General features: G+C 49.4%; 1 protein-coding gene across 1 annotated transcript in view; it reads left to right on the top strand.

Annotated features, from left to right (window-relative positions):
• Positions 1 to 22,713, top strand: part of NRIP2 (nuclear receptor interacting protein 2) — a 412,018-nt gene that overhangs the window by 370,619 nt on the left and 18,686 nt on the right. The window contains exon 4 of the mRNA XM_078673728.1: positions 11,016 to 11,152. Coding sequence (XP_078529854.1) covers positions 11,016 to 11,152 — 137 coding nt within the window. The remainder of the gene's footprint in view (positions 1 to 11,015; positions 11,153 to 22,713) is intronic.

Here is a 22,713-nt window from a genome sequence, read left to right as displayed (position 1 = left end):
GATCGCCTCTTGACCCCTGCCCTCTTAAAATTTTCAAGGAGTGCAGAGACGTCTTACTCCCTTCCTTCCTGGAGGTCATCAATCGGGCAATCCACGAGGGTGTCTACCCGGAGCTATGGAAATTAGCCATTGTTAAACCCCTTCTTAAGAAACCCACATTAGACCCAGGGACCCTCAAGAATTTTCGTCCTATTTCCTTGCTCCCTGCTCCCGCGAAAATGTTAGAAGCCCACTTAAACACCCATTTGAGCGCTTTCTTAGAACACACCAGGCTTCTTGACCCATCCCAACACGGTTTTCGGAAGGCTCACAGCACCGAGTCCGCCCTCACAGTTATCACTAACAACATACGTGCTAAGGTCGACAGTGGCCAGACTACCTTGCTGGTCCTGCTCGACCTCACAGCCGCTTTTGATGATGATGATGATTACGCACTTGTATAGCGCACGACTACCCGTAGGCATCTCGGCGCTTGTACGAATACCGCCGAGGAACCCTTCCTGGCCTTTCCCTGTGAGGAGTCCACTCCTGGGCACCCCCAAGGTGAAGTCAGGCATCCTCAGCGTTGTTGGGGCCGTTGTAGAGATTAAGCAAGCTAATGCCCAGAGGTGCAGAGTGGGACTCATGGTTAGAATAGGCACCGAGACGAGAATTATCAGGTCCGAGGAAATTGAGCCTGAGACCCGCCAAGGCGGTAATTGAACCCTGGTCCCGGCCAGACTACTGCATCAGGGTCTGCCGCTCTAACCATTGAGCCACACCCTTCCCTGTCCCCTTCCATCTTGGCCATGCGCCTTGGAGAGATAGGAGTGGAGGGACCCGCGCTTAGCCTTTTAACATCTTTTCTGGCTCAACGCGAACAGATGGTCAAGCTGGGCAACTATCTTTCCCCCATCAAGCCTGTGCAGTGTGGGGTCCCTCAGCTCTCGTCCCTGAGCCCCACGCTTTTTAATATTTATGTAACACCTTTGGCCAGGCTGGTCAGATCCTTTGGTCTGGAGGTCGTATCTTACGCTGACGACACTCAGATCATGATCTCCATCTCGCAAACCACTGACATCACTGCCCTTAATTTTAGAGCCTGCATGGAAGCAGTTGCAAACTGGATGGTGAGAAATTACCTTAAGTTAAACGGGGAGAAAACGGAGGTGCTCATTTTCGGTGGCAAGCAGGAGACCTGGTCTATTGACTGGTGGCCTTCTGCTCTAGGTGCCTGCCCCACGCCCTCTCAGTCTGCCCGGAATCTGGGTGTAATCTTTGACTCTTCGCTTTCCTTTGATAAACAGGTTAGCAGGACTGCCTCAACCTGTTGTGGGGTTCTGCGAATCTTAAAGAAAATCACTCATTATCTGTCGATCGAAGCCCGTAAACAAAACAGATTACGGTGGCCCTCATAACCTCAAGATTAGACTATTGTAATGTACTCTATCTAGGAATTAACAAGCAACTTGTCCAGCGTCTCCAGATTATACAAAACGCGGCCGCAAGGTTCGTTGTTGATGCTCCGAGGCGGTCATCAGGCTCCTCCATCAGGAAAAATTTGCACTGGCTCCCCATGCAAGCAAGGATTGAATTCAAGGCCTTGTGCCTTACTCACCGTGCCCTGCATGGACTTGGGGCAAAAGATATTTGTTCACTTGTGTCCCGCCATATCCCCGGCAGGCCCTGCGCTCAGCGAATAAAAATCTCCTTGCCACTCCCAGAATTGCTAAAGCAAAGTGGGGCGGGAGGGCTTTTTCCTCCCTCGTTCCAAGGTTTTGGAGCTCCCCTCCAGTGGAGCTCAAGGCTCAATCATCCTATCTCCTTTTCCGGAAGGCCCTGAAGACTTGGCTCTTCAGTGAATTCTCTTGCTAGTTGGTACTCCTCGTCCTCCTCCACACAGACTTTTCCATCCTCAGCGCCTTGACGCCTACGGGCTAAGTTGCGCTATACAACGCTTTTATCATCATCATCATGACCCCTGCAGTGCATACTGTTGTATGATGCGCTCACTACTTTATTTACTGTTGGAGCTTGTCCCAGGCAAGGAAGCTGCAAAGCCACCCCGCTCCCTGCCTACAACAGACCCGCAGTGGCCCCACAGTCCTTTCGCATACGATGGATTGTGTTGGGGGCGAGGGTCTTGAGGAGAGCATACGTCCTCCTCCACCAAAATAATGAGCACCAATGGGGTGAGGGTGATGTTGTTGACTACACCCACAATCCCTTGTGGGCCCAAGCAGCACTTCACCATTTGTGGTGGGGACCACCTGACCGCTAGTATTATAAATATTCACTACTGTTGTAAAAAGGTTGCAGGTGCCTCCACTGCTGTATCCAATAATGGAATCCAGGTATTTAGTGTAATGCAGCTCCATTGCATTTAATTGATTTATTTCACAGAATTATATAGTGCATGATCACCAATGGTGTAAATGCGCTTTACACAGTAACTTCAACGGTGATACATGGTCTTACACAAAACTAGTGGAAGTGAACTAGACATGGAAGCGAAGCAAATAGATATAAGAAGAATGTTGGGTTGGGAATATCCCAAGGGATTAACATACAGGATAAGGAAGTGGGAGCAAGGGGGGCAGAGAGCATGAGGGAATAGAAACTGGGGACTAGGAAGCGAAAAGAGAGCAATGGAGGTAGAGAGGATTCAGCAAAGGCTACAGGGTACTAGGTAGAGAGGTATTAGAGTTAGGAGGAACAAAGAGGTTTGGAGGGTAAAACCTTTGTACAACTTTCGATTCAGCGTTCTGCTAGCCTGCGCCGGGTAGATCTAAGCGGGGTTTCTCCAGGTCACACATTTCTCCCTCTACCCTGGATATTGCACGGAAGCATCAGAATCTATGTCTCTCATGACTAAAGAAATGTGAGAGCTGAAATTAAGGAAAATTAAGGGTTCAAGATGGGCCAAAGGGAGGTAACTATACTTATTTTTAAACAGTGACAGCCTATGGCTTGAATGATGTGCAGCAGCTCCCTTGATTGTTTCAACTGTGAAGAAAGTGAATCTGGAACAAAGCATTTGTGAACAGCAGGCTTTAATAACACTCTTCTATATGTCAAAGAGGACCTTAACCAAAGCATAGAGATTTTGTTTGTAGATACATGACTACATCCCTCTATAGTCAATTGATTTCCCTTCAGCAGTGCTTAATTTGCAAAAAGATATGTCCCAGGGCCCCTTGTCAGTAGGCCACTGCAGCTTGCCCCACCCATTGCCCCTCTCAGCAATGCCAATGGCAGCAACAACACAATTACTAATCATCACACCCTTTCAGGTGTGATAATTCAGCTTATTTCAGGCCCCCAAAGCTATAAGAATGGCTTTGGCAGAAGTCAATAGTCATTTGTAATGTATATTGATTAAATAAACAACTGTTATTTTGCTCATTTTTAAACTAGACATACAGCACCACCATGTGGCAGACTGTTACACGCCCCGGTGTTGAAAAATAAGTGCTGGTGCTGAGCACCGGAAACCACCAGCTCAAATTAGGCACTGCCCTTCAGGTTTAATGAGACCTTCAGGTTGACCTCTACTGTATTCTACTGTGGTCTTTTTTTGGACTTTTATGGCACTTTTGGCCAGGGACCTCCTTATCCTTATTTCTACCACTCAATGTAACTAGGTTATTTTTAACAGTGTATTCTATTTATCGACTCCAATTGCTCTTCCTAAGAGTAGTGGACGGCCACTGGTCTACAGAGCTGCATTCTGGCATGATATCCAAATTGGGGGCAGACCAACGTTGCTTAAACTAGTGCTGTGGCCTAATTGTACGAGGTTTGGCCTTCCACCCACGGATGCCTGAACTTATTTAAGTGCAAAACAACAGTTGATGGACAGAATGCAGAACAATGTCATACATTCACCTCAATACAGAGATCTGGGCCTAAATGCATAGTTTTTTTGCACTCCACACCACCCCAGTTCAGACATGGCCATATGCAAATCAGCCTTGACCCTGTGCCTCATGGGAACAGTCCAGCCCGAACTGCAAAGCCATGTCTTTCCTGGACCGGAATCAAGCATCCTAGGACCGGTTTCTGGCTATCAGCCGTCTTCTGCCAGGATAGCTTGACTCCAGTGGTGTGGAGAGCATGGGACTCACGTCTGAGCATACCCATCCCACTCGGGGTGACAAATGCAAAACAACAGTTGATGGACAGAATGCAGAACAATGTCATACATTCACCCCAGTACAGAGATCTGGGCCTAAATCCATCGTTTTTTTGCACTCCACACCACCCAAGTTCAGACATGGCCATATGCAAACCAGCCTTGACCCTGTGCCTCATGGGAACAGTCCAGCCCGAACTGCCAAGACATGTCTTTCCTGGACCGGAATCAAGCATCCTAGGACTGGTTTCTGGCTATCAGCCGTCTTCAGCCAGGATAGCTTGACTCCAGTGGTGTGGAGAGCATAGGACTCACGTCTGAGCATACCCATCCCACTCGGGGTGACAAATGCAAAACACCAGTTGATGGACAGAATACAGAACAATGTCATACATTCACCCCAGTACAGAGATCTGGGCCTAAATCCATCGTTTTTTTGCACTCCACACCACCCCAGTTCAGACATGGCGATATGCAATTCAGACTTGACCCTGTGCCTCATGGGAACAGTCCAGCCCGAGTCTGAGCATACCCTGCCATAAATGTGGCAGGGTATGCTCAGACCTGAGTCCCTTGCTCACTTTGCCACTGGATTCAAGCCACTGGATTCAAGCAAGCCGGGCTGAAACCGGCTGGAATGCCAGAAACCGGTCCTCGGAAGCTTGTTTCCGGTCCAGGGAAGGCATAGCTTGGCAGTTCGGGCTGGACTGTTCCCATGAGGCACAGGGTCAGACTGATTTGCATATAGCCATGTCTGAACTGGGTTGGCAGAGTGGGCTAAAGAACGGTGATGGTTCAAACCCAGATCTTTTGACTGGGTGTGAGTGTTTGATTGGTTCAGATGCTCCGTCCATCACCACCCCCTTTTGTACCGCTTTGGCCACCATAAGTGTGGCAGGGTATGCTCAGACGTGAGTCCCTTGCTCACTTTGCCACTGGATTCAAGCAAGCCGGGCTGAAGACGGCTGGAATGCCAGAAACCGGTCCTCGGAAGCTTGTTTCCGGTCCAGGGAAGGCATGGCTTGGCAGTTTGGGCTGGACTGTTCCCATGAGGCACAGGGTCAGACTGATTTGCATATAGCCATGTCTGAACTGGGGTGGCAGAGTGGGCTAAAGAACGGTGATGGATCAAACCCAGATCTTTTGACTAGGTGTGAGTGTTTGATTGGTTCAGATGCTCCGTCCATCACCACCCCCTTTTGTACTGCTTTAGCCGCCATAAGTTTGGCAGGGTATGCTCAGACGGGAGTCCCTTGCTCACTTTGCCACTGGATTCAAGCAAGCCGAGCTGAAGATGGCTGGAATGCCAGAAACCGGTCCTCGGAAGCTTGTTTCCGGTCCAGGGAAGGCATGGCTTGGCAGTTCGGGCTGGACTGTTCCCATGAGGCACAGGGTCAGACTGATTTGCATATAGCCATGTCTGAACTGGGGTGGCAGAGTGGGCTAAAGAACGGTGATGGATTAAACCCAGATCTTTCGACTGGTTGTGAGCGTTTGATTGGTTCAGATGCTCTGTCCATCACCACCCCCTTTTGTACCGCTTTGGCCGCCATAAGTGTGGCAGGGTATGCTCAGACGTGAGTCCCTTGCTCACTTTGCCACTGGATTCAAGCAAGCCGGGCTGAAGACGGCTGGAATGCCAGAAACTGGTCCTCAGAAGCTTGTTTCCGGTCCAGGGAAGGCATGGCTTGGCAGTTCGAGCTGGACTGTTCCCATGAGGCACAGGGTCAGACTGATTTGCATATAGCCATGTCTGAACTGGGGTGGCAGAGTGGGCTAAAGAACGGTGATGGATCAAACCCAGATCTTTTGGCTGGGTGTGAGTGTTTGATTGGTTCAGATGCTTCGTCCATCACCACCCCCTTTTGTACTGCTTTGGCCGCCATAAGTGTGGCAGGGTATGCTCAGACGTGAGTCCCTTGCTCACTTTGCCACTGGATTCAAGCAAGCCGGGCTGAAGACGGCTGGAATGCCAGAAACCGGTCCTCGGAAGCTTGTTTCCGGTCCAGGGAAGGCATGGCTTGGCAGTTCGGGCTGGACTGTTCCCATGAGGCACAGGGTCAGACTGATTTGCATATAGCCATGTCTGAACTGGGGTGGCAGAGTGGGCTAAAGAACGGTGATGGATCAAACCCAGATCTTTTGACTAGGTGTGAGTGTTTGATTGGTTCAGATGCTCTGTCCATCACCACCCCCTTTTGTACTGCTTTAGCCGCCATAAGGTGGCAGGGTATGCTCAGACGTGAGTCCCTTGCTCACTTTGCCACTGGATTCAAGCAAGCCGAGCTGAAGACAGCTGGAATGCCAGAAACCGGTCCTCGGAAGCTTGTTTCCGGTCCAGGGAAGGCATGGCTTGGCAGTTCGGGCTGGACTGTTCCCATGAGGCACAGGGTCAGACTGATTTGCATATAGCCATGTCTGAACTGGGGTGGCAGAGTGGGCTAAAGAACGGTGATGGATCAAACCCAGATCTTTTGACTGGGTGTGAGTGTTTGATTGGTTCATATGCTCCGTCCATCACCACCCCTTTTGTACCGCTTTCGCCGCCATAAGTGTAGCAGGGTATGCTCAGACGTGAGTCCCTTGCTCACTTTGCCACTGGATTCAAGCAAGCCGGACTGAAGACGGCTGAAATGCCAGAAACTGGTCCTCGGAAGCTTGTTTCCGGTCCAGGGAAGGCATGTCTTGGCAGTTCGGGCTGGACTGTTCCCATGAGGCACAGGGTCAGACTGATTTGCATATAGCCATGTCTGAACTGGGGTGGCAGAGTGGGCTAAAGAACGGTGATGGATCAAACCCAGATCTTTTGGCTGGGTGTGAGTGTTTGATTGGCTCAGATGCTCCGTCCATCACCACCCCCTTTTGTACTGCTTTGGCCGCCATAAGTGTGGCAGGGTATGCTCAGACGTGAGTCCCTTGCTCACTTTGCCACTGGATTCAAGCAAGCTGAGCTGAGGACGGCTGGAATGCCAGAAACCGGTCCTCGGAAGCTTGTTTCCGGTCCAGGGAAGGCATGGCTTGGCAGTTCGGGCTGGACTGTTCCCATGAGGCACAGGGTCAGACTGATTTGCATATAGCCATGTCTGAACTGGGGTGGCAGAGTGGGCTAAAGAACGGTGATGGAGCAAACCCAGATCTTTTGACTGGGTGTGAGTGTTTGATTGGTTCAGATGCTCCGTCCATCACCACCCCCTTTTGTACCGCTTTGGCCGCCATAAGTGTGGCAGGGTATGCTCAGACGTGAGTCCCTTGCTCACTTTGCCACTGGATTCAAGCAAGCCGGGCTGAAGACGGCTGGAATGCCAGAAACCGGTCCTCGGAAGCTTGTTTCCGGTCCAGGGAAGGCATGGCTTGGCAGTTCGGGCTGGACTGTTCCCATGAGGCACAGGGTCAGACTGATTTGCATATAGCCATGTCTGAACTGGGCTGGCAGAGTGGGCTCAAGAACGGTGATGGATCAAACCCAGATCTTTTGACTGGGTGTGAGTGTTTGATTGGTTCAGATGCTCCGTCCATCACCACCCCCTTTTGTACCGCTTTGGCTGCCATAAGTGTGGCAGGGTATGCTCAGATGTGAGTCCCTTGCTCACTTTGCCACTGGATTCAAGCAAGCCGGGCTGAAGACGGCTGGAATGCCAGAAACCGGACCTCGGAATCTTGTTTCCGGTCCAGGGAAGGCATGGCTTGGCAGTTCGGGCTGGACTGTTCCCATGAGGCACAGGGTCAGACTGATTTGCATATAGCCATGTCTGAACTGGGGTGGCAGAGTGGGCTAAAGAACGGTGATGGATCAAACCCAGATCTTTTGACTGGGTGTGAGTGTTTGATTGGTTCAGATGCTCCGTCCATCACCACCCCCTTTTGTACCGCTTTCGCCGCCATAAGTGTGGCAGGGTATGCTCAGACGTGAGTCCCTTGCTCACTTTGCCACTGGATTCAAGCAAGCCGGACTGAAGACGGCTGAAATGCCAGAAACTGGGCCTCGGAAGCTTGTTTCCGGTCCAGGGAAGGCATGGCTTGGCAGTTCGGGCTGGACTGTTCCCATGAGGCACAGGGTCAGACTGATTTGCATATAGCCATGTCTGAACTGGGGTGGCAGAGTGGGCTAAAGAACGGTGATGGATCAAACCCAGATCTTTTGGCTGGGTGTGAGTGTTTGATTGGTTCAGATGCTCCGTCCATCACCACCCCCTTTTGTACTGCTTTGGCCGCCATAAGTGTGGCAGGGTATGCTCAGACGTGAGTCCCTTGCTCACTTTGCCACAGGATTCAAGCAAGCTGAGCTGAGGACGGCTGGAATGCCAGAAACCGGTCCTCGGAAGCTTGTTTCCGGTCCAGGGAAGGCATGGCTTGGCAGTTTGGGCTGGACTGTTCCCATGAGGCACAGGGTCAGACTGATTTGCATATAGCCATGTCTGAACTGGGGTGGCAGAGTGGGCTAAAGAACGGTGATGGAGCAAACCCAGATCTTTTGACTGGGTGTGAGTGTTTGATTGGTTCAGATGCTCCGTCCATCACCACCCCCTTTTGTACCGCTTTGGCCGCCATAAGTGTGGCAGGGTATGCTCAGACGTGAGTCCCTTGCTCACTTTGCCACTGGATTCAAGCAAGCCGGGCTGAAGACGGCTGGAATGCCAGAAACCGGTCCTCGGAAGCTTGTTTCCGGTCCAGGGAAGGCATGGCTTGGCAGTTCGGGCTGGACTGTTCCCATGAGGCACAGGGTCAGACTGATTTGCATATAGCCATGTCTGAACTGGGGTGGCAGAGTGGGCTCAAGAACGGTGATGGATCAAACCCAGATCTTTTGACTGGGTGTGAGTGTTTGATTGGTTCAGATGCTCCGTCCATCACCACCCCCTTTTGTACCGCTTTGGCTGCCATAAGTGTGGCAGGGTATGTTCAGATGTGAGTCCCTTGCTCACTTTGCCACTGGATTCAAGCAAGCCGGGCTGAAGACGGCTGGAATGCCAGAAACCGGACCTCGGAATCTTGTTTCCGGTCCAGGGAAGGCATGGCTTGCAGTTCGGGCTGGACTGTTCCCATGAGGCACAGGGTCAGACTGATTTGCATATAGCCATGTCTGAACTGGGGTGGCAGAGTGGGCTAAAGAACGGTGATGGATCAAACCCACATCTTTTGACTGGGTGTGAGTGTTTGATTGGTTCAGATGCTCCGTCCATCACCACCCCCTTTTGAACTTATTTAAGAGCACCGATGTTAAAGTCTAGGTTGTTGTAGCCCATTACAACCCCGCTAAGCATACTTGTCTGTGTGCTGGCCATACTTTCTAGGTTACTAACAGTCCCGTAAAGAGGTCAGTGATGCAGTTGTAATTCAAACCCAACTTTGTTGTTCAGAATTGCACACACAGGTACTGCAGTCAGAAAATACACCTTATATGTTTAAAAGTGCTTTTTTCAACAGGATCATCCTGTTGCTTACTACATGAGTAATACCAACACAGAATATAATTAGATCAGTGCTAATGCATGGCACTAACAATGAGACTAAACAATAATTAACGTTTCTAATGTGGTTGGAATGTTTCTGTTGGACTAACACCCTAAAGACAACTTGTGCTACCCTATGAGAGCATAGATTAGCTAACCTGCTTCTAGAGTTTCTTGGGATTCAGTGCACTGCATGCCCGCTCACAAGAGAGAAGATGTGGTTATCAGACTTGGATAAGCGAAACATGAATTGTGGCATTCCAATAAAAGTACTTGGAAATGCAGTACTTTCCGTCTAAGTAGGCCTGTTTAGGGTCAGGTGGGTACCGCCTTCTGATCAAGGGCGTCACATTTCAAATCACTCTAGTTGCATTGTCTTGATCCGGAACAACATCCCCACGTTGCACTCCTCAATGTATATAACAGTGTAAATACTTCAATCAATTATTACTCATATGGTCATCAGTACTTTGATATGAAAATCTTTATTTATTTATTTGGAGTGTTCATATTCATGTTAAATCGTCACACATTGATAATAAGTTATCCATGCATTTATAAGGAATCCCAATGCACTTTGGGACATGCCCTTCATCAGGGGAAAGGGTCTATTTGGTCACAAGTGTATTCATCCGTAATACGAGCGTTGGGAGGACCCGTATTATGGACGAATACACTTTTCTCATCTCTGTATGGGCTCTCAGCATAGGAAAGGTTGCTGTGGCAGTACGGCAGTCTGGCAGGACCTCTTGCGATAATCAGAGGCAAAGACCTCTCTGACTCAGTGGTCAATTCATTCAGTGTTTAATGGGTTGACCAATGACTTAAACCCTACATTAGGGATTTTCTACTTTGTCCAAGACATAACCAGTATGAACCAGTAAGATGAGAATATGTCAATTCAAACAACATGTTTATTTTGCATATTTACTATCAGATCTTGAAATGTAGATGGCAGGGAACTAATAGCAGACTTGCGTCGCCTTAGGTGTTAGCAAAGTCATTGTTTGGATGATCCAACACTTTTATGAGTTCCGCAAAAGATAATGACATGTAGCATATGGGCCAAAGGCAGACATGCTAATTTAATGTGATCAAAATGGAGTGTGACTTTGGGAACTTTAAGACAATACCAAGCTAAGATTTTGATGTGGGAATTCAATCCTGGAGGTGAGCCTTGGATGCCTTTCTGCAGTACCTAGCACTGAGGTCACCTACTCATGGAATAGTGCATCCCACTAAGGTTTTCAGGGTAACCACGATGAAAAGGGTTGAGGAAAACATGCATATAATCATTTGCCGCAATGATTATTTGCATATTTGTTGGCCCTTCAGAAATCTCAATTGGATTTTGGTATTTGAAAGCTGTCGACTGTAGTCATAGCAGTCACTGTATCGTTAAATAGCTAAATGACATGCAGCCCCAACTTAAGTGCCACCCTGTCCCGCAGGTTAGACGAGACGCCAACCGACGGAAGCACGGAGCCAGCCTTAAGTTTCCCGAACAGTTCAAGTGTTGTGGGCCAAGTGGAGCGACTGAGGATCCAGCTGGGTCAGGAGGAAGTGGAGTGCACAGCACTCGTGGTGGGTGAGTACAAACATGGTGGCTGTCACAATACTGTGATCATAATCTGAAGAAAAGTTCATTTTATTAACTCCAAGATAACTTTTGTATTGGAGATACATCAGCTACAACGGGCAGAGGCCAGGTTCAAGGACAACTGCTCTTGGAACGACCCCACTATCCTTGAACATAAACCTTCCATTGGAAATGCACACACAGGAGACACACTTAGTCCAAGACCCAACAAGAGATATATTTATTTTTCCAAATTTGAAAATGATACTTACCTGATCTGTTTTTGCAACTGTTTTGCTTCCAAAGTTGTGCTTTTTTAAAATGATTATTATGTTCATATATAACTCATACCTGAAAATGTACTTAGGTCAGGGTGGAAGGAGAGTTCATCTCTTCCAACAGTTTAATGGTATGATCTGAAAATGAGACTCTAACACATGACAAGAAGATATGAACATTAACATTTCGCTGGCAGAAGGTATTCAGGTGCTACCCTCACTTTTTAGGTCTGATTTGGACAGCACAACTTTCAATCTGACCTATTGCTTACAATATACAAAGAGTGAGCATTGGAGCAGTCCATTGCAACCGCTGGTATTCGTCAACTAGCATCTTTCAGACATGGGCTTGATACTTTTACACTCACGTCGTCCCACATCCAGTGGAGTAGTCACTTCTCATCTAAGGTTCTGGGCTGTTGGAGTGTGCCCTTCCGCCTCCACTTGAGTTCTTGCACTGAACTGCATGAGTGATTACTCACAACTAAAACCCACTCTGTCGAGTGCCCTCTGTGAGCCTTCATATGATATTCTAATGATGCATGCATTAGCATTTTCAACTCAGACCTATTGGCTTTGTCAATGCTTATTGGTTATGCACACACATGCGTTCACTGATCTCGTTATAAAAACTAGTGCAGTGATTATAGTATGAGTTGAGTTTACAATAAAAACGGTTTTGGCTATCATTTGTTTTCAAACCATTTGGTTCAAATTAGATATTTGCCCTGCTAAATAAATCATTCTAATTACATAAATCGTAAATAGGTGCTGACGAAGGCAATTATTGCATGCCTTTAAGCATGATTCTTATGACCTCCTTGGTGCAGCCTGACATACAGGCTATAGACACTGCACTGCACCGAAGGTGACTTCTTTTAATAGTGTCACTAGCAGCCTGGAACGATGAGAGTGCGATTTTGTGTCTGGGAAAATATTTCACGAAAAGAAGTGTTTATAAGTCATGCTGGGTGAGATATAAATATTTAGATTCAGTGTCTGGAAAGAGCTCCACTTTCCCCATGTGGTCATGCTTCTGGCTTGCATCATGCTATCAATTATACAATTGCTGTTGAAATGTTACTCTGAGCCCCCATTGGTGGTTCAAGTACAGGCAGCTGCGTAGCCATAGGCTGATGTTTTACCCAATCTAAGATGGCTACACAAGTATGACACCCTTGTGGGTAACTCGGAGTGGAGCAGTTAGATAACCATGGAATTCAGTAATATGTATCGCTAAGACCTCATTTATATTGATGTGTCATGTTGCCTGCTTAATATGCCGATATGCTGTTCTGTTATAAGCTTAAAAGCTGGACTGTAATACAAGATTTCTCGATTTACATTAAAGTTACTTGGGAGGGGAATTTAATGTTACATATATGCTGATACGAGAATGTGTCATATACATGTATAACAATGTGGCATTTGATACGAGGCTTTTTATTACACTGATGTACCGTACAATTTCTCAATAAAGCTTTTTGAAACTTAAAAAAAAAAAGAACCATGGAATTGCAGTTCTGCCAATTCACACGGTGCTACGATTTTTGCTCCCTTCACACAGTCACTCGTTTAGGAGCCGGAATGACACAGTAGTAGGAAAGACAAGATGTAAACCACTGAACAAAGGGGCATATTATCAAGGGGCTTTATCTCCGCTTTTTTGGCTTTAAAAGCCAAGAAAGCGGAGATAAAATTATCTCCCTATCACCAAGCTGTCGCTAACACCAGTTAGCGACAGCTAATAGGAGATAGTGACCATCTTGGGCCCCGCTTTGCATGTCAGTGATATTTATCACTAATGACATGCAAAGTGGGCGTGCCAAGATGTTAGCGACTGAAAACAGTCGCTAACATCGCTATCTCCTATTACCAACTTTTGGAGATATTCGCACTAAGTGCGAATATCTCCAAAAGCTAACACTTGCCCAGGAGCAGTTCTTAGCCATGTTATCCAATGGGAGGTGGATAACATGGCTAAGAGCATTTGCTCGATAATGCATGAATATCGCTGACTTTTCAGCGATATTCATGCATTGCGGCCGTTTTTTATCGCATTTGCGATAAACCTTGCTAATAGCAAGGTTTATCTGCGATAAAAATCGCCGATTTGCGGCGATAATTTTTGTCTCTAAACAAGTTAGAGATAAAAATTATCTCTATTGGTTGGTAATATGCCCCAAAGTGCTTTCCAGCTCATCTTTGAAGGCTGTAAGCAGCCAGTGTCCATTAAGGGCTTTGGCGACAGCCTCAGTGACACTTTGTGGTTTTTTGCAGGGAGAGGGTTTGGGGCGTTTAGAGGTTGGTAGAGTGCCACTTCAGCACCTCTCGGTATGAGGCCCTTCCCCCTTCAATGTCCTGCCCCCTCCACATGATAACATATATTTGTAGGTTGGACGGTCTGAACTTATGTTTCTTAAAAGCTATGATGAGTATACATCTAGGATTCCTGCCACTGGCTAGCTCAAGGGCCTGTGCTTACATGAAGGGGAGAGGATGTGGCGTTACGTCCAGAGTTGTCAACTCTGAAACTGGGGAACTAGGGGCCATATGTATCAAGCAAATTTGCATTCGCAAAGGCCGAAATTCGCAGAATTCCGGCCTTTGCAATGCTAATTTGCTAAATGGTATGTATGAAACATTTTGGCTGCAAAATAAGGAATCGCAAAATTTGCCATTCCTTATTTTGCGATTGCACTTAAGGAATCGCAAATTTTGCGATTCCTTAAATGCAATGTATCAAAGAAAAAATAATTCAAAAATGCCCATAAGGATTCGCAAATTACCACCAACTTCTAGTTGGTGGTAAGTTGCGAATTCTTTAAAAAAAAAAAAATTTTTAAATCCAAAGGTGCCATATGACGCTCATACATGCCCTTAGGGCATGTATGTGCGCCATATGCCCCCACATGTCATTTTCAGGGGTGCAGCAGGGTGTTCTTGAGACACCCCTGCACCCCTGAAAATATTCCTAAATTGCGATTAGCAAATTGCTAATCGCAAATTTCCCCTTCATTCCTATGGGCCTCCTGGCCCATAGAAATGAATGGGAAATTTGCGATAAGCAATTTGCTAATCGCAATTTAGGAATGTTAAGGAATCGCTAAAAAGAAGCGATTTCCTACATACATACCATTTTGCGATTTCTAAATAACGATTCCTTAAAGATCGCTATTTAGAATTCGCAAAACGGAACTATGATACATATGGCCCTAGGTTTGAGTTTCGGCACCAGCTCAACATCCAGTGATTCTAGGCAAATAACTTAATCTCCCCATGCCAAAAAATATGAATCTGACCTTGTGTAACACACATAGTGCTCATGTGAGGCACTCCAATACTTTCGGGTCGAGTTTGAGCTATATAAAACTGCAAAGAAAGAAAAAATAAGGTAGGTGTATGTTTCACAGGATCAATCAATCAATCAATCAAAGCATTTGTATAGCGCACTATTCACCCGGAGGGTCTCAAGGCGCAAGGGGGGGGGGGGGTCTGCTACTGCTCGAACAGCCAAGTCTTGAGCTGCTTCCTGAAGGCGAGGTGGTCCTGGGTCCGGCGGATGTGGGTCGGGAGGGAGTTCCAAGTCTTGGCGGCGAGGTAGGAGAAGGACCTTTCCCCTGTGGTGGCTCTTCGGATGCAGGGGACGGCGGCGAGGGCGTGGCCGGTCGATCGAAGCTGGCGTTTGGGGGCGTAGAAGTTGAGGCGGCTGTTGAGGTATCCTGGGCCTTGGTTGTGAAGGGCTTTGTGTGCGAGGGTGAGGAGACGGAAGGTGATTCTCTTGTTGACCGGGAGCCAGTGCAGGTCTCTCAGGTGTCCGGAGATGTGGTTGCGACGGGGGATGTCTAGGATGAGTCGTGCCGAGGCGTTCAGGATCCGCTGGAGTCTCTTCTGGAGTTTGGCGGTGGTTCCGGCGTAGAGGGCGTTGCCGTAGTCCAGTCAGCTGGTGACGAGGGCCTGGGTGACCGTCTTCCTGGTCTCGGTGGGGATCCACCGGAAGATCTTGCGTAGCATGCGTAGGATATTGAAGCACGACGAGGAGACGGCGTTGACTTGTCTGGTCATGGAGAGGGAGGAGTCCAGGATGAAGCCCAGGTTGCGTGCGCGGTCTGTTGGTTTGGGTGCGCTGCCTAGGGCGGGGGGCCACCAGGAGTCGTCCCAGGCGGAGGGTGAGGAGCCCAGGATGAGGACTTCCTTCTTGTCCGAGTTCAGTTTCAGGCGGCTGTTCTTCATCCATTTGGCTACCTCTTTCATCCCTTCGTGTAGGTTGGCCCTGGCGGTGGCGGGGTCGTTGGTGAGGGAGAGGATCAGCTGGGTGTCGTCGGCGTAGGAGATGATGTTGAGGTTGTGCTGGCGTGCGATGGCTGCGAGGGGACTCATGTAGACGTTGAAGAGGGTTGGGCTGAGCGAGGAGCCTTGAGGAACGCCACAGATGACTTCGGTGGCTTCTTATCTGAACGGGGGGAGGCGGACTCTCTGTGTCCTTCCGGCGAGGAAGGAGGCGATCCACTCCAGTGCCTTCTCCTGGATTCCGACGTTGCTGAGGCGCTGTACTAGGGTACGGTGGCAGACAGTGTCGAAGGCCGCGGAGAGGTCTAGGAGGATGAGGGCCGCTGTTTCTCCGTTGTCGAGCAGGGCTCGGATGTCATCGGTTGCTGCGATCAGGGCGGTCTCGGTGCTGTGGTTGGCCTGGAAGCCGGATTGCGAGAGGTCGAGGGATCCGTTCGTCTCGAGGAAGGCGGCCAGCTGCTTGTTGACGGTCTCCTCGATGACTTTTGCGGGAAACGGGAGCAGTGAGATGGGTCGGTAGTTCTTGAGGTCGGTGGGGTCAGCTGATGGCTTCTTTAGTAGGGCGCTGAGTTCGGCGTGCTTCCAGCTCTCCGGGAAGGTAGCGGTGTTGAAGGAGGTGTTGATGGTGTCCCGCAGGTGGGGTGCGATGACAGCGTCGGCCTTGTTGAAGACGTGGTGAGGGCAAGGGTCGGTCGGAGATCCGGAGTGGATGGAATTCATCGTGCGGATGGTGTCTCCGGTGCTGATCGGGGTCCAGGCGCGGAGGGTGGTGGTGGGGGGCGGTGGTTCGGTCGTGGCGTGCGTCTGTTGAGTGCTGAAGCCGTTGTGTATGTCCGCGATCTTGTTGTGGAAGTAGGAGGCGAGGGAGTTGCAGAGGTCTTGCGAAGGGGTGATGTCGTTGTTTCCGGCGTTGGGGTTGGAGAGCTCTTTGACGATGTTGAAGAGTTCCTTGCTGTTGTGTGCGTTGTTGTCCAGTCGTTCCTTGAATGCAGTTTTCTTGGTGGTGTGGATCAGTTGGTGGTGTTTTCGGGTGGCGAGCTTGAGGGCAGTCATGTTGTCCGGTGTTGGGTCTCTGCGCCAGGCTTTCTCAAGGGCTCTGCAGTCCTTCTTGGAGCTCTTGAGTTCGTCGGTGAACCATGGGGCTTTCTTGCTGCCGGGTCTGCTAGGCGGGGTCCTCAGAGGGGCGAGGTAGTCTGCGCAGTCGCTGATCCACTTCGTGAGGTTGGTGGCCGCTTGGCTGGGGTTCGTTGCGCTGGTGGGTGGGTCCTTGCTCAGGGAAGTCGCGAGCTGGTCGGCTGTGATCTTGTTCCAGTTTCTGCGTGCAGCCTGTTGCTGTTGGTGGTGGATCGTGGTCCTTTTGAAGCTGAAGTGGACGCAGCTGTGGTCCGTCCAGTGGAGTCCGGTGGCATGGCTGAAGGCGATGTCCTTGCTGGATGAGAAGACGGGGTCGAGTGTGTGTCCGGCGTAGTGGGTGGGGGTGGTCACCAGTTGCTTGAGTCCGAGGTTAGCGAGGTTGTCCAGAAGGGTGGTGGTGTTGCGGTCGTTGTTGTTCTCCAGGTGGAAGTTGAGGTCCCCGAGGAGTATGTAGTCAGCGGAGGGGAGGGCATGCGGGCTGACGAAGTCGGCGATGTCCTCGCTGAATTGTGTGCGTGGTCCCGGGGGTCTGTAGATGAGGGTGCCTCTGAGGGTGGTCTTGGGGTTGATGTGGATCTGGAAGTGCAGGTGCTCGGCGGGTGCGAGGGTGTCGTCGGTGTTGGTCGTGATGCGGATGGAGTTCCTGTGGATGATGGCGATGCCTCCTCCTGTCTGGTTGACGTGGTCCCTCCGGATGATCTTGAAGCCGTCCGGGATGGCGATGGCGATGTCGGGTGCTGAGGAGGCGTTCATCCAGGTTTCCGTGAGGAAGGCGACGTCCGGGGCTGTGGTGTCGAGCAGGTTCCAGAGGTCGACGGCGTGTCTGTGGACGGAGCGGGTGTTGAGCAGGATGCACTTCAGGTGGCTGCTGCTGTTGCTCGTCGAGGTCTTGGGCACTGCTGGAGTGGTGCAGGTCCGGGTGCAGGTGAACTTGCAGGAGTTGCAGCAGAAGGGTCCGTGGGTGCGTCTCGGGGTGGCTCGGTAGCAGCCCGGGAGTCGGCCGGCGTTGAGTGCGTTGAGTTCGGTGGCGGCGTAGGTCCGGCGGGTGGGCTCGTGACTGCGGGAGACAGGGGTCCGGGCGCTGGACGCAGGCCAGGCGCGGACGGGCGCAGACGGGCTTACCTTTGGCGCACCTTTGGCGCTCATTCGGTGCTCCCGCTGCGCGCGTCCGCTGCGCGGTCGCTCTGGGGGCGTCATAAGTAAGGAGCCGGTAGGGCGGGTCAGCTGGGTGGCGGGAGCGTGGGCGGCCAATGAACAGTAGGGGGGCGGAGTCGGCGTAGGTCAGTGGCGGGAAGGGGGACTGAGGACGGCTCGGCGGCGGCTGGGGCGGCCGGCGGCCGGGAGCGGTCTCAAAGGAAGGGGGAGGGCAGCAGAAGGGGGGGAAAACGGGAGGCAGCAGAAAAAGACAAGCAGCGGGTCAAAGGCAACCCAAGAAGGGAAGAGACAAAGGCGGCAGCAGGAGCGGCGGCGAGGGCAACCACGAGGCAGCAGAGTGGGCAGGTAGCAGGAGGTAGCAGCGAGGGAGCAGGACAGCTTGTCAGGGCAGCTCAGGTGGTCAGCGGGCAGGAGCAGCGGAGTGGGGGCGACCTCGCCTGGAACAGGCTCAGCGGTCGCTCCCTGTCCCTGCCCTCGGTCCCCTTAAGTAAGGAGCCGGTAGGGCGGGTCAGCTGGGTGGCGGGAGCGTGGGCGGCCAATGGGCAGTAGGGGGGCGGAGTCGGCGTAGGTCAGTGGCGGGAAGGGGGACTGAGGACGGCTCGGCGGCGGCTGGGGTGTCCGGCGGCCGGGAGCGGTCTCAAAGGAAGGGGGAGGGCAGCAGAAGGGGGGGAAAGAGGGAGGCAGCAGAAAAAGACAAGCAGCGGGTCAAGGGCAACCCAAGAAGGGAAGAGACAAAGGCGGCAGCAGGAGCGGCGGCGAGGGCAACCACGAGGCAGCAGAGTGGGCAGGTAGCAGGAGGTAGCAGCGAGGCAGCAGGACAGCTTGTCAGGGCAGCTCAGGTGGTCAGCGGGAAGGAGCAGCGGAGTGGGGGCGACCTCGCCTGGAACAGGATGTCTAAGATGTCTCCACTTGTATGAATTCTACTTGGGCAGCTCAGAGTGTGCAGTTAGTTTCTCAAAAGCTAGGGTGGGCATATCTACAGTCCCTATTTGGGTAACTTAGAAGGCTGTGGCTTTGAGGCATGATACACACTTTCACAAGACGCAATTTGAATACGCATCTACAAATCCTACACAATAATAAGTACCGAAGAAAACAATAGTATTCCATAAGTAAGTATAGATTAACACAGGTGTTGGTGTATTGAAATGAATAAGCGTATATGGTCGATCTCAAATCTTCTTTTTAGGTCTCGCAGAGAGACCTATTGCCACCCATCCACAAAACTGACTTTTTACGATGAGGATTTCCAACAGTTCACGTGAATCACGTGACCACAAGCTCCTTGTGCACGAGCTTGCATTCGATCATCAAAGGCAGCCCAGTCTCCCTCACACGCAGGCCGTCCACCCCCCTTCCTCTCCACTCCTTCCCTCTCCAGCGCCTGCCTTCCGTGTCTCGCATTTGATCATCAGAGGCAGCCCAGCCCAGCAGGCAGCCCACCCCCTCCCTCTCTATATGGGCAGCCCACCCCCTCCCTCTCCAGCGCCTGCCTTCTCTCTCGCATCGCCTCACTGCTAATACCCCTAATTATTCACTTCACAAGCCACATACTTGATCCATTACTTGCGGACAAACTTTTCATGTGATACAAGTCACAACATAAGTACAAAGTGTGGCGCACGAATTGTATTTGGCTGTATCCGTCATTGCATCACAAGTCACAACATAAGTAAAAGTGTGGCGCCCGAATTGGATTTGGCTGTATCCGTCATTGCATCTAAATATATGAGACAAGTTTGATGTTTTGTTTAATTTAAAAAAAAAGTAATTTTATTTCTACTGCGCGCAAACACGCCGACTACAGCCTCTCTGTCACTTAGCTGCCCGTTCTTTATCCCCCCCTCACTCTCATGCACGCTCTTCACACTATTCTGTGGACCATCAGGTTTTTTTTTTTTCGAGGGACTGGGGGCGCCGTCTGGGGACAATACCACACCAGGATACCAAAGTGCTTTAAGCACAGCCATAAAGATTGTTATCTGTTGGCGGACATCCCCTGTGAAATGCAAATCGGAGCTAAAGGAAACGACAAACACAACGGCCTATCCACAGTCACATCATAAGTAGCAAGTGTGGCGCCCGGCTGGTACTTTGCTGTTTTCGGTATTGCATATCGATATATGATACAAGTTACATGCTTTTGGGAGTTTTCATTTACTGAAAGCAAACACGCAGATGACAGCCTATCTTACTTAGCTGCAACTTCGTCTATTCCACTCTACCCCCTCCCTCTCATGCACGCTCTAGTATTGAGCGTATTCATCTGGCCACAGATTCCTCCAAAATTTTAGGGATAAACATGCTAACACGCACACCACAGCCTATCTATCACTCAGCTGCAGCTGCACATTCGTTCAGTCCACCTCACCCCTTCCCTCTCAGGCACGGTCTTTGCTCGCCAACCACAAGACTCAGGCCACAGACTTTATTACTTGCGTGCTATTCTTTTCGGTGATACAAGTCGACATTTAATACAAAAAGGTGATACAAGTCACACAAGTACAAAGTGGACTTATTTTGCAGTTTCGGTCATTGCATACAAATATATGAAACAAGTTTCATGCTTTAACGCAAACACGCAGACCACAGCCTATCTCTCTCAGATGCATGTTCGTCCATTCACCCCCCCACTTCCTCTCATCTCTCATGCACGCTCTTGGAGCTCCATTTTATTTTTTCTCAAACTCCAATACTCTGGCCACACACACACACACCACCAGCCATCAGTGCACGATTTCATCAGGCATACACACACAACACCAGCCAACAGTGCATGCTTGCACCAGGCACACACACACACACATCACCAGCCATCACTGCACAATTTCACCCGGCACACACAGATACACCAGCAGGCATCACTGCACAATTTAGACAGGCATACACACCACCGCGCGTCAGTGCACATTCTCACCATGCACACACACACACACCACCAGACATCAGTGCACGCTTTCACCAGGCATACACAACACCGGCCGTCAATGCACGCTTTCATCAGGCGCACACACACACACACGCACACTTGCAACAGGCACACACACACACATCACCAGCCATCAGTGCACAATTTCACCCGACACACACAGATACACCACCAGCCATCAACCAGGCCAATTAAATATTGGCCTTGTAAATGACAAAGCTAGTAATTTGCCTACTTTCAATACCAACACATAAATAAAATATTTGTCATTTGCAATACCAATACCTCAACCTTTCCTAATGCGAGACCTATTGCATTGCAAATGCTTGTTTCATACATGGTTTTATTCTTGATACAAACATACAACAGAAGCAGCCGATACGTGTTTCGTCCTTTGGACTTTTTTAAGGCTGTGAACAACATGTACATATCAATGAGCAATATGAACTCAGGATTCAAGGGAGCCAAAATATTAATGCGAATAAGAGGCAACCCAGCCATAAAATGGTGAAGGATTATGATACAGATGTGTTGGAGGATAAGAAGCATGCAAAATCAATGCCGAGATCTAGCACCCCAATTAAGATAGTGGATTGCAAGTCTGGAGGTTTAGACATAAAAGAGAAGAAAGTACACCTATGATAATAGAAAAGCATAGAGAGCTGAGTGTGTATGCAACAAAATCCAAGATGGAAGTTCCATGCAGAAAGTACCGGAAATATTAAGAGATTACCAGAAAGTATCAAAGTAAAAGTGAATGAAAGAGTCAACAATACAAAACCATGCTAGTTGGCAAGTTTCATGTTGCAACCCAAATAAAATATGAGAAGCTCATGCTGGCCATAAAATCAAATGCTTCTCTGAGAGGAAATATTCCTATAAAGAAACATGTGAAGGAAAGTTTAAATAATGCCACTTCAAGCAGGAAAATCCCTAAAATTGGAGGTGAGGTGTTCAAACATCAGGTCAAAAAGGACCAAGTGAGCGTAATCCGTGTGCAAAGAAAAATACATTTATATATAAATGGCCAAGAATTATATGGATAAGTCAAGTAAAAAACACACACACCCCGTTTAGTGCACCTAAAACCAGCAGCTACACAGCAACACTATTTGAGAATGACCAAAGTAGTAACTGCAAAAGAGACACTTAGAAAGCCTGTAAGTTGCAAAGTAGTATGAAAATCTGTTATTGAGAAATAAAATTAGAGGAGCACCTTCCATATATACAAAAACGTAGCTAAAATGCATTAAGTGGTCCAGTAGGGCCAGTAACAGCGTGTAAAATCACCATCATACCTGAGAAGCGATAGGTCATGCGTTACGGTAACGAGTCGAATAGCTGGGAGTCATAGGAGGCAAAATGTCTTATGTATGCGAAAGTTGTCTATGGCCAAAAATCATGTGGCCGAGTCAGTGACTCTATTGGCAAAAAGAGGCTTTAATACTCTTAAAACATAATGAAGGAAAAGCGTTGTTAGCTATCAAGTAGAACTGCAACTGCAGCAGAAAGAGAGAAGAAAGAGACTGTAATCAAGAAAGGCACCCTGCTACCTGCAAGCGTACAAACGTCTGGGAAGCAGTCTATGTCTGTACCGTTGTGTATCGGAAACTGACACCAACCCGGTGAGTATATCAAGTGTCCCAGACGTGAATGTGCAAAGAAGAGTAAAGAGTAAAATAGGACTAGACAAGCCCTTTAACGTGGTTGCCAGATTTGCCACAGTAGGATGCACCGCACCGAGTGCAGTACATATTACAACAAGAAATACAAATCTATTTACA

Source organism: Lissotriton helveticus, chromosome 1_1 (assembly GCF_964261635.1).
Source record: "Lissotriton helveticus chromosome 1_1, aLisHel1.1, whole genome shotgun sequence".
In the NCBI taxonomy this organism is placed as follows: Eukaryota; Metazoa; Chordata; class Amphibia; order Caudata; family Salamandridae; genus Lissotriton; species Lissotriton helveticus.
Note: the sequence above shows the minus strand (reverse complement) of the source record. Positions and strands in the feature narration are given on the sequence as shown.